We start from the raw sequence: 12,805 nt of genomic DNA on the forward strand, positions 1-12,805 counted from the left end.
GACCGGTCACAGGAACCGGCCCCAAACTGCGAGGTGGGAGGAAGGTGTCGTCCTCACGACAGGTCACGGCTCGTCGGAATCGCTTGCACATATCGACGATCTTCTGCAGTGTGCTCTGGTGCCGGGCGGGCGTCATGTCATGGTACTGGCCCATACTCGACGAAGCCTCGGACTCAATCGCTCGTATGACATCGTACTGTACCGAGAAAGTAGTAACATCATATGCAACCAGTTTTTTGTACTGCAAATTCAATCAGAGAAACGTACCGCTATGGCGAAGTTCTGATCTCGAACTACGGGGTACGTCTCCGACACCCTTGCGGCCTCGATCGGACCCTCTGGTGGAACGTGCACGACACGTGTGCGCGTCCTCGGCAGGTACCACCGTAGGTAGTCCGCGAACGCCTCGTTGCTGTGCGGCCGATCCTCGAAAACGACGTCGTCGAGGGCCGCGGCCCAAGAGTCGACGTAAGGACGGACCTTGTCGGCCCACCGCGAGCCTGGTGGCTGACCCTGCCGTGTCCACCTATAATAGAAAGCTTGAGCGATTCAATGCTAAATGGTAGGTTAAAAAATGATTAATTATTAACAAAACTATTTATTCGGTACCTGTGGACGTGGGCCTCCACTGAGTGCACAATCGGTACCGGGGTCTGCTGGTAGAGACCGAACTGCCTCATAACCCGGTGAACGTGGTACTCCTCGACGTGGATGTCGTAAAGGATCGGCTTCCTCGTCATCCAGTACTCGTGATCTCGCAGGCATAAGGACGACAGACCGCTCGGTGCCCGGGCGTAAATGTCGGCTGCAGTGTACGGAGTCCACCTCACGTCCGTGTCCACAAGAGCGTCAAACTGACCAACGAAGTCGTGGTACGACTTCCTCGTCTGCACGCCGACCCAAGAAGGCTGCACAATGAAAAAAAAGTTAACCGCTAAATCGTACATTTGTGCACGCATGTAACAATAAGTAAAACAAACGATGTAACGTACCCTCCTGAGGCACCACAACGAACCCATCGTAGGTCTGTCGATGTCGTCGTGGTCTGCGGACAGCTGGACGTACGGCTCGAAGTCCATCTCTGGCCTACCGACGGGAAAGCGCTCGTAAGACCAGAGCTGTAACAGTAGAGGACACCCAACAAAAATGGGCTCCTCTGCTGAGACCTTCGTCACGCCCGTGCAAAGACCCCTGTAACTCGCAGCCAAAACAGCAGAACCCCAGCTGAACTGTGGCATCTCGTGAAGTGGAGCGTCAGCTATCGACCTCGCCAAAGGAATGAGCTGTTTGGGGCACGAGTCACCCTGCGAGCTGCAGAACATGACCCAGCCGAACAGCCACAGTAAGTAGGCCTCGAAGTGCCTGGCAACCGTAAAGTCATCTGCGTCTGCCCTCATGTAGTCCGCCTTCAAAATGGTACGAGTCGTCAATGCAAATACGTATAAATATAAGTACGGAAAGAATCAACATTTATGTACTCACACTGAACTGTAGAAGCCACCTCTTTGTCGGTCCGTGTGCGTGGTTCGCAGGCAAGGGCCGGTACGGCAACGCTAGCTCGTTGCGCTGAACCCCGGCGAACCGAGCCAAAAGGTCGTCGCGCCACGAGAGTCCCACGTCCTCTGCACCCACAGCTCGTCCAGCACACGGCAAGCCTAGAAGCATCGCCACGTCCTGAAGAGTAGGGGTCATCTCACCAACCGGGAGGTGAAACGTGTGCGTCTCCGGACGCCAACGGTCGAGAAGTGCCGCGAGGAGGGACATGTCGAACTGGAACCGTGGAGCCCTGTCCCTAGGTCGACGTGCAGGGTCGGCCATATCTCCCTCCACAAGTCGCGCAATCGGGAGAAGACCTGAAGCGCGTAACCTGCATCGCGAAAATGAAAATCAAGTTAGAACAAACGGTTAAGGAAACAACTAAAATATGTGACAAATGTAATCTGTACCTAGGAACCCAGCGACGGTGTATCGGCATCGTCGACATGGGCACACGAGCCCGAAACGTCCCTAAGCTGATGCCACGGACCGCAGACATGTACGACCGGTGGCGCTTGTCGACGAGAGCATCTAGCAACTCAGGGGTAGCTCCTTCCTCGTGCGCCATACCTGTATAATGAGATTTATTACAAATAATTTCAGAACATAAATAACAATATTAAGCATAATAACATTAACATAAAAAAATACTAAATAAAATTTCAGAACATAAATTAAGTAATACAACAAATTTTTAATAAAATACTAAATAAAACATAACGTAATAAACTTATAAATGATGCACAACAAATTACATATCATATAACTTCAAATTCCAATTACAGCAATAAAGTTGAACATATATTTGGGGCACATATTACAACAAATATTCGTACGCCAAGACGAAATCAGTTTACGACATATTAGTTCGTAATATTACATAATTTAACATCGAACATGATTGAATAGCGAATGACACAAATGATAATCGTCATCGATCACATAAGGCCATCGTTGTTAGGACGGCGGCCACGACGACCCGTTGCCTGCGGTGCCGGATTTGGAGCAGCTTCAGATGGGCCCGCTCCATCTGTGCGGCCACCATAACTCAATGCCGTACAATACTTGTACGTATGACCCGTCTCATGGCACTTCGAGCAGAGGCGGACATCTCGACCAGCCTCCGATCGATCCATGTTATTTCTAATGCGTTTCTTCTTGCGTCGGCCCACCCCTTGAAACATTTCTGGATCTGGATCTGGAATGTAAGTTGCATTGTGTCCAGAATCAGTTATGAAGTCTCCAAGGATGCGAAACTCATATATCTCGTGTCTCCAAGTCATCCAAATAGTTTCCTTCATGAAGTAATTTGAGACATACATACGAGCCTGTAATCCACCATCTTCAAAACAGGCAGCAATGACATGTGTGCACGGCAGGTGCAGCAGCTTTGGCTTATGACATTAGCAAATACAAGCATCAGGACGGAGAACACACTCCTGCACATGCTTCTCACGCCGCCCCCCCCATTCGGCCTTTGTCCCTACACATCACCTCGTACCGACGTTCCATAGAGCCAACTGGAGTCACCCGATGTAAACGGGCCTTTTTGAAAGCTTCCTCCATATGCTCCGTAACCTTGTATCCGTAAACTTTACGATTATCAACCATATCTTTCTGTGCCACAGCGTAACGGTCCCTGAAGTACTCGTAAGTGCGATACAAGAAGAACTCCACGATCCCAACAAGTGGCAATGATCTTACACCACGCAGCACCCAATTGTATACCTCGGCTAGGTTCGTAGTCATTAAACCGTACCTAGCACCTCCTTCATCAAACAGTAAATCCCATTTCTCTTTTGGTTCGTGCTCAATCCACTCAGAGAATGTCTTAATTGCCTTTCTCCTTTTGCGCCTGACATTCGGACCGTCCAAGCCCACATCTTCAAGCGAGACCTGGTCGTCGTCCTCTGTATTGACAGATCTCTTCGCTAGCTCCGCCGTTTGCTTTTTTGTTAGCTCATCCAATTTTTTCCATAGGAAGTTGAATTTCCTTTCCTGATTCTGGCTGCATAACTGCTTGAATAGCTTCATAAGGATTTTGTTCTTGAACTGGGTATGAAAGTTTGCCCCCATATGCCTCATGCACCACCTACTCTTTAGGTCCGGCCAAAGTGCAGTCCTACTACGCTCAGTAGAACCATTCTGTATGTCATCGATTGCTTGTAATATACCCTTGTGCCGATCATGAATCAAACACACGTTCTCTACATCTTTGACAATCATCTGCTTCACCCTCTGCAAAAACCAATACCAAGTATCCCCTGATTCTTTCTCCACAAAGGCAATTGCCAAAGGCAACAATTGTCTGTTACCATCAGCTGCAACAGCTGTGAGGATTGTGCCTTTATACCTTCCTGTCAAAAATGTCCCATCTATACAAATGACTGGCCGGCAGTGCGGAAACGCCTCAATGCAAGCGCCCAAGGCCAAGAACGACCGTTGGAGTACCTGCTTTCCAGACTTCTGGGCACATGGATACGTTTTCAAGTCGTAGTAGCTACCAGGATTTCTAAGACAAATAGTGTGCAACAATGCCGGTATATTGTGATACGAAGCTTCATACGTCCCCCACCTCATCTGCAGCGCTTTCTGTTTCGCTCTGTAAGCTTTGTTGTAGCTAATTTTATATTTAAACTCCTCCTCAACAGCACAAATGATTGACTTAGGTTCATAACTAGGATTGTCCACGATCAAAGGGTACATGTAGTTAGCTATGAAACCTGCACTGAGGTTGCGGTGCTGTGGTTCTAATTGCTCAAGCAGGCATGTGTGCTCCACAATTTTTTTAACCTCCCAGAAATCCTGCCACTTGCCCATAGAAGCATACACCCTGAAAGAACATTCGCTTCTCACACAACGCACGTCATATGTTCTCGGACTGCTCTTGAGAACTTTGAACTGTCTTTGCAAAGAGAGAGTCGACCAACGTTTTATAGCTTCCTTCATGTTGTCACTGTTAGCATACACCGAACCGATGCATACCTCATTTTGCCTGTACTCCCAAGACACCGCTTCACCTTCATTTACACTTAATTTTGAAAATTCATAACCGGACCAATTTGTGTGGGACATGATAATCTTCGTCGTCATCATCATCATCATCCGAGGAGTCATCATTCATTGCATTGTGATGTTCTTCACCCTCCCTCTGAAACTCTTCAACTATCTCTGGAATGTTTTCCCCTTCATCAGCCTGACCAGTTGCTTGACGAGGTTCGTGTGCAGCATGTCTATCATCTTCTAAAATCTCAAGTTCACCATCTTCTTCATGAGATTCATGCATCGTCTCAGTTTCTTCGGAAACTATATCTCCCTGGCCTTCATGATCCCCGCCCGCTTCAGTTCTAAAACTAATCTTCTCGAATGCTTGAACAAACAACACAAGCGGTAAGCCTCGGCTACTACTTATATTGACATAATTCCACCAATTTTGCGTCCCTTCAAGCGGCAATAGCTCCCAAAATACTGGTTCCCTTCGACTAACCACTGAAATGACAGAGATCTCATGTTCATCTCGACTAAGACCGAAAGCTTTAAATAGCCAATTGGATATTGAAATCCAAGTCCTCTCTCTAGCTCGGGGTATTTTTTTTGTGATCGAGCTAAACTCTGAAAAATCTACCCCTTCAGGACCATATCTAACTTCTCCTGACCCATAGAACACTTGAAAATACAAATCATCTGACATGCCTGTCAATATTTACGACAATAATTACTCTTCCTTAGAATTTAATCAACGCTAAAAAATAATTCTGCTATTTTTGCATATATCTTAATTATTTCTTTACAATTTTTATTATTGACAACAATTTCTATTTTTCTGTAATATAATATTAATTAATACTATCTTTATGCGACAAATATGTCTGTTTGAACTCATTAATATTTTCAATTATATTCGTATGTAAACTAATATTTTCAATTACATGCTCTACGATTTTATATCGTAATAATTTATTTTCGAAACACTAATATTTCTACATATAAAAAAATAATTTCTACACATGAAACTATACTCAAATAATTACACGCTAAAAACTATTTCTAATTCTAATTCTAATCTACACAAAAAACTATATTCAAAAACACTAATATTTCTAATTCTAATCTACAAACTATTATTAATAAAATTAAAATTTAAAATGTACCTGCGCGCGCCGTCTCGGTGCGGCGGCAGGCGGCCGGGAGAGCGCTGCGAGCGCCCGGCGCGCGTGCGGGAGCCGCGCGGGGGGCGGGCGGGGCAGCGCGCGGGCGGGCGGCGTCGCGGGCGAAGCGGGCGGGCGGCGGCACAGGCGGCGCGGGCGGAGCGAGCAGGCGGCGGCGCTGGGGGATGGGCGCGTGCGGTTTAAAGGGCTGGACCTTACCGCCGGTTGAACCGGCGGTAGGTGCTTACCGCCGGATCATCCGGCGGTAGGTTCCACCTACCGCCGTTTCAACCGGCGGTAAGGCTCGGCCCACCACGGCCCAGCACGGAACGATCCTACCGGCGGTTTCAACCGGCGGCTGGGTGACATTTTTGAAAATAAAAAAACAAGACATATATTTTTGATAAATCGAAAAAAAAATATAAAATTAAAAAAAACTCTCAGTTTTGCAACGCGGTCGACGCGCCGATCGTGGGGGAGAGCCCGGCCCGGTTGGGGGCCTCGGGTTCATGGGGATTGCTGGGCCACTAACATGTCTGTTAGGTGGGCTCAATATGTGCTCTTTGTGGGCTGGGCCGGGATCGCTCTCGCTAAATATGGTCCAGATAGCTTATGTGCGTGCGTGCCCCGCTTGATGGATGGCCCGTATCCTAGAACCAAACGCTTGCACTAGAATCGAAAACAGAGGGAGTGTGAGACTGCTGCTTCTATCTTTAATCGACGTTCCTGATCAACAAAACAAATTAAACGCAGTTCATCTTCACGAAAGGGAAAAAAAAAGGACAAGTGCGACTGCCGACTGCTCAATGTAACATTGCGCGAGTAGAAACAGACAAATGTAAAGTATCGTTTTGAATGTAAGCGTTCGGATGCAGTTTTGGGGTTTTGTTGCGAGCTAATGGCCTGTTTTGTCAGTCAAGTCATTGCCGTCGCCAGCCATTGTCATCAAGAGAGATATACAGTGGCTAAACCATCAGCATAACAAAATAAAAAAAAAAGCGCACAGCTTTGCATTGTGATCACAAGAACTACCACAAGGTCCGGAACAGGCAGTTCATCGTCATACATTATTACAGCTACGAATCTACGATAGCTGAACTATCTCATACGACGCGGGGCCGCGGCCGCGTCAGAAGCCCGGCGCCGGCGGAAGCTCGGGGGCGCGGCGGCTCGGCGTCTTCGAACGCCGGCAAGCTCTCGAGCTCGAAGAGGTCGGAGCTCGACTCGCTGCTCTCCTTGGCCCTCTCCCGCTCCTCGGCCACGCCGAGCTCGCGCAGCAGCTCCTCCACCCTCCTTTCCGTCTCCGCCGCGGACTCCTTCGCCTGCACCATCGTCTCCATCTCCGCGGCGTCCCGCAGCCTCGTCGCGGTCCCGACCACTCCGTCGCCGCGCTCGTCGTCCACAACCACGGCCACGGGCGAGAACCTCACCGCGCGCCGCGCCGGGGTCAGGACCCCTCCCGTCGCCGCGGACTCCCGCCGGGACGCGCGCGACGAGAGGATCGACCTCGCGGACGCCGGCTGCGGCGCCGCAGCGAACGCAGCTGCCGTCGCCCGCGGCGTGTGCTCGACCGACCTGGACCTGGCCGGCCTCCTGTTGCAGAGCAGGGCGTTCAGAAGGCACGCGAATGGCGCCGCCTTCGTCTTCGTCGCCTTCTTGCTCCTCCTGACCTTCTTCTTCTTCTCCGCACGGTCCCCCCTAGGCTCATGTGGCGGCGGCAGCGGCGGCGGCAGGACGATCGCGTTTGGCTGCGGGTCCGGCCGGACACGACACGTCCGCGGCGGCCTCTGCAGCCGCGGAGACCGGACCGAGGAACGGGCGGGCGATGATACGGCTGCCGCAGTGCGATGGTGACGGCTTGAAACCGGCGTCCGCGGCGCTGGGGACGCCGGCGCGAGGCGCGTCTCCGTGGACGAGCGCTCCTCGCCGTCGGCCTCGAGTGAGTGGTAGATGGCGTCGAGGAGCGCGGCGGAGAAGGACGGCTGGTGCCCCCGGCGGGGCCGAGGCGGCGGGGCGCGGGCGCTCTCGTGTGGAGGAGACATGGTGGCCACGGGCGCGCCGGCAGCCGGAGCTGTCTGCACTCTGCAGCCGGTGCTCGTGGAGAGGAGGACGGTGGTGGTCAAGTGGACTTGCCGGGAGGAAGGAGGGAACTCGATCGGGGGAGGATGGTTTGGTGGTGGCGCGTTCGTGCGGGGGTGAACGATCTCAGGGGTTTGGAAAATGCGGCGCATACACGAAGACACAACAGGCGGTGATGGAGGTGGGTGACGCCGTCCGCAGTCGAGTTTCCGATTACTTTTCTCTGATTCTCCCCCCACGATGGAGTTTGTTGGGGGAGCTTTCTGCGCCGCTGATGGGGGCGACGAAAGCAGAGTGTGAGTCACTGACTGTACTACGACCTCGCAGCCTCTGATAGTGTGTGTGATCCAGAGATTGATCAGTCAAGCAACGAGGTGACGATGGAACCAGCAACTACAATGCAATCCATCTCCGGATGGCAGCAAACAAGCACTGTCGACTAATTGGTAGTCTAAGATTATAGTAAAAATGAGAAAGCTGAGAATTGTACAGGTACATCAGAGGTAATGTGAGAGAGGATGGCCAATGTGCCGCGTGATATGAATGCCAGATCCCAGGTGTCGCCAAAGCTGTTTCCCGGGCCAAAGAAAAGCCATTTCTGCGACGTACCGGTGCAATGGACGGATGGCTTTGCTTGCAAGACATCCGAATGATGCGCTCCCTTTCTCTAACTCCGGTTCATGATTGTGCAGCCCAATACCCGGGCATAAAAGACTAAAGAGACTAAGAGAGTGCTGTTAGACGAGATAGAGCCTTTTTATTAGTTAGATTAGAAGCCTGATTCTTACAAAAGCCATAAAAAAGTGCAGATCTTACAGGGAAAGACAGAGAACCAGTGAACCTATCTAGGAAGCACTACTTGCGATCATCACCTCGCCATGATCTATGTCTTGTCCAGCCTCTTTTCTGAGCATCTGACCATTCACCATAGCATCCTAAAATTTCTCATGTCCCCTTGTTGACCCATGCGATCGCACACCAGCAAGGAGCACGGCGCCGCGCATGGAACCGCAACTCAAGCCGGGGCACGGCGCCGTGACAGTGGCACCCATATGGATTTTTTTTTTATTTAGGGGACCACGCTCGATTCACGCTGGCCAGGCTGAAGCCCCGAAGGCCGGCCGAGGCACGAGCCGAGCCCAGTGGGTCGAGTACAAAACGCAGTTTGTCCGCAGGCCAGCCAACCACATTCCCTTGAAAGTTTTCTTAAGAAAAAAAAATTCTATTTACCTCCTTAAATTATGGATCGAGTTTACGTTTCCACCTTGAACTTGAAAATCGGGAATTCTGCCTCCTCAAACTCACAAAACCGAATATAAAACCTCTCTGGATGGGTTTTCTTAGTGTTTTTTTCTTTTTTCCTTTTATATTTATTTTGAATGAATATTTAAAAATCATAGTAAATCACAAAAATTATAAAATTAAAATTTAAAATTTTTGGACTCCACAAGAGTAGGTCTATGGATTGAACATAATGTATGATATAATTTAGTAAAAACTTTTTTTCATTTTAAATATATATTTTTTGTAATTAATTCATATCTGCATCTTCTTTGGTCCAATTATGGCGAAATGTTCATAGTGATCTAATAATTATATTCTTAAGTTAAATTAAAAATGCCATGGTCACTGGTTCATTTATTCTTGATAAACTAAAGAGGCTAGTATAGTTTGGAATTAAACTCCTGAATCTATAACTCAGGCATACATGATCCAATGACCATAAAATTTTTACTACAGCTCGATCATTTAATCATTAGATCACAATAAAAATTTCACCATAATTGGACCATAAAAAATGTATATATTAATTAATTATATAAAATATATATATCTAAAATTAAAAATATAATTTTTACTAAATTATATCATATCATATGTTTACTGCATAGACCTACTCATGTGGAGTTCAAAAAAAATGATTTTCTATTTTATAATTTTATTTTTGTGATTTACTATAATTTTTTAAAGATTTATCCAGAATAAATATAAAAGAAAAATGAAAACCACTAAGAAAAATCATCCATGGAGATCATATGTCCGTTTCGCAAGTTCGAGGAAGAAGAACACCTGGTTTTCGAGTTTAAGATGGAAACGTAAACTCGACCTATAATTTAGGAAAATAAATAAGATTTTTTTTCTTTTCTTGGAGGCACGGCGATTACAATGGCCCAACAGAGCCTTTCAGTCTAGCATACTACTGCCTCCTCAGGCCTCAGCGCCGCCGGTCTCCACCGGGCCACAAAAAGGCCGAATCTGCTTCCCTGATGGAAGCGCATGACCCTCCTTCCTGACGAAGTGACGAGTGACCGCCACTGCACATTCTGCGGTTTTTTCTTTTTTATATTTTTTAAAAATAAAAATTTCAAAAATATATATCCGTTTTGAAATATTTCAAAAATACCCCCGATCGCGACAGGCTTTAAGTGTAATTTTTTTTTTCAAATTCGCAATGAGGTCTCTGGAAGAAAAAAAAAGAGGCCCTGTCGCCCCCCAACGGGCGACAGGGGCCTGTCGCCCACCCCTCGGGCGACATGGTCCTGTCACCCCCCCAACGGGCGACAGGGGCCTCTATGTCATTTGAGCTTGCCATTTTCTGCCATTCCCTTTATCATTTGAGCATAAAAATTCAGGAAAAAACATAGGGGTGAGAAGAAGAAAAATAGCGAAGCTCTGCCGAATTGCGTACTTTTTGAAATGGTGGAAGGGCACTGCTATTGGGTCACGTATGTCTGGGCAAAGAATGCCACATTTGGGAAACCCGTGATCGCCGTGCTGAGCAGTGGCAACCTGTGATCTCGTACTCGCAGCTAGATAGACTATGGTTCCTATTTTGAGCTATTCGAGCGTGTAGTCGTCATCATCGCCGGCAGGATCTCGGCCGCTAACTCCTACCGCACCTAACTTTTCCTTCATTAAATCACGGGAAAAAATCGCAAGAACTTCCCTTATCTATGCCGCTAGATGTGCGCTTAAAGGCAGAAAGATCTACTCCATTTGGCCCATACATAACATTGTATTCACCATAAAATACTTGAAACTGCATCTTGCTCGACATATCTGTATATCACATAATACTTATCGAGTAATACTCTTTACTTCACTGACTTATTCAATAATCCGTAAAAACTAAGTATGAAATTCAACTACAACGTATAAGTATTCATAACTACGTGATGACACTCAAATTCTATACTGCATATGCCAAATTCTATTCTAAATCATAATTAATTTATAAACACGTCTCTAATAGTACTGCAATTGTAATAATAAATGCGTAGAACTAATTTTCTAAACTAATTTACTACTACGTAACTACAAACTAAAGTATCATTGAACTCCTACTTAAATAGTTCTACTATAGCACTAATTAAATTAAATTACTCACCCTACTTAAATTACTCACCCTACTTAAATTACTCATATTTAAATACGTAGTACTTAAATATAATAATATATAAACTAAATGTACTAACCTGCAGATCAAAAGTGCTGAATCCGGCAGGGCTTCGCCGTTTTCCTTCTCCTCACTCCTCTCTTTTTTTCTGGATTTTTGGTGGAATTTTCGGGCTCAAATGAGGAGGAAAGGGGAGGGTTGGAGCTTTTATAGGGGGATACCCCGGTCGCCCGAGGGGGGGGGGGCGACAGGCCCCCCCTGTCGCCCGCTGGGGGGGCGACAGGCCCCCCTGCCGCGCCCGTGGGCCGGGGCGCGCGCTGGGCCCAGCGGTCGCCCGAGGCGGGGGCGACAGGCCCCTGTCGCCCGTTGGGGGGGCGACAGGGTTTTTTTTTCTTCCAGGGACCTCATTGCGAATTTGAAAAAAAATTATACTTAAGGCATGTCGCCCTATGGAGAGGCGACCGGGAGGTATTTTTGAAATATTTCAAAACGGACATATATTTTTGAAATTTTTATTTTTAAAAAATATAAAAAAGAAAAAACCGCCACATTGCTGATGCCTGATGTGCTGCATAGCTGCCCGCCACTGCGTGATTACGATTTGACATCGTGCTAAAGTCGTGTTACAGACCAATAGAGGCACCGCGTGCTCATGCTATGGTACAAAAATTCGGAAGCTGTATCGCACAAACTCTTCGAAAGGACAAATATATATGCACTGACCAGCAAATATATCTGCACGACTGGACGGAACTAATTCGGCAACCATAACTACCGGCCGCTGTTCATGCAAAAGAGTGATCCGGACAGCAAACTCGGAAATCTAGTTCCACGCGAGAGTGCTAGCGATCTGGCGCTCGATTCCTGACTGCAGTTTGCCTTCACGTGTTCACTTGGGTGGAGCCTACCAACGGTTTTTTATTTTTTTTATTCCCTTTCTTTGCTAGTTTTTGCCACCTCTTTGTATCTCAGGAGAGTGGTGATATTTTTTTTCTATTTTTTAATTTATTTTATCTTTTTCTCTTTTAATATTAATTGAAAAATTATTGTCCTGAAAAATTACAAATATAACTTAGATAACTCCGTATCGTAGGAAAACTTTTCTAATCTTTTTTTTTGCACAAGTTTTTCATATTTTTGCATAAGTTATATTAACATTTTTGTTCGGTGTTGCATTTGCACAACTTTTTCTTCAATTCTATTTGTCATACCTTTTTCTTATAAAAGTTAATTATACATTTGTTTATGCAGAAGTTATGTATATAAGCTTGCTATATACATATGTTGAGTATTCTAGTTTTGCATAATTTTGTTGTATAAATTTTTTTTATTATAATATCTGTACATAACTTTTTGTTTATAAATTTATAAATATAAATTATGTATACAACTTAATAGATATGGTGGATTGGTGGAGCAGTCACATGGTTTCAGTGGAGCAGTAATGCTCGTTTCGTGACCTGTGCACAGACAATCGAAAGGAAACAATACTTATTTAAGTAGGGTGGAGTACTACATCGGGATGACTAAAAAAGGAAAGTTTACTGCTTTGTCGGAAATCGATTGCTACCTTCACTGCTGGCGCGTGCGCGCAAATTAGCAGGCCCAAACTAGACCGCTGCTATTTCACCACAGGCAAAACTTA

The 12,805-nt window shown here is 46.7% G+C and overlaps 2 protein-coding genes across 2 annotated transcripts; both read right to left on the reverse strand.

The window, feature by feature from the left end:
- Positions 1 to 6: 6 nt before the first annotated feature.
- Positions 7 to 5,744, reverse strand: LOC120653761 (serine/threonine-protein phosphatase 7 long form homolog). Its single transcript, XM_039931435.1, has 8 exons — positions 5,688 to 5,744; positions 1,947 to 2,106; positions 1,483 to 1,867; positions 993 to 1,406; positions 610 to 908; positions 268 to 526; positions 88 to 196; positions 7 to 26 (listed from the first exon to the last, which is right to left on the reverse strand). The coding sequence occupies exons 2-8, from the start codon at positions 2,102 to 2,104 to the stop codon at positions 7 to 9; spliced, it is 1,644 nt and encodes a 547-aa protein (XP_039787369.1). The 5' UTR covers positions 2,105 to 2,106; positions 5,688 to 5,744.
- A 653-nt stretch (positions 5,745 to 6,397) lies between these two features.
- Positions 6,398 to 7,726, reverse strand: LOC120653762 (protein BIG GRAIN 1-like). Its single transcript, XM_039931437.1, has 2 exons — positions 6,870 to 7,726; positions 6,398 to 6,410 (listed from the first exon to the last, which is right to left on the reverse strand). Exons 1-2 carry the CDS (start codon positions 7,724 to 7,726, stop codon positions 6,398 to 6,400), a joined length of 870 nt encoding a protein of 289 aa, XP_039787371.1.
- Positions 7,727 to 12,805: the final 5,079 nt, after the last annotated feature.

The sequence above is a fragment of the Panicum virgatum genome, chromosome 1N (genome assembly GCF_016808335.1).
Source record: "Panicum virgatum strain AP13 chromosome 1N, P.virgatum_v5, whole genome shotgun sequence".
In the NCBI taxonomy this organism is placed as follows: Eukaryota; Viridiplantae; Streptophyta; class Magnoliopsida; order Poales; family Poaceae; genus Panicum; species Panicum virgatum.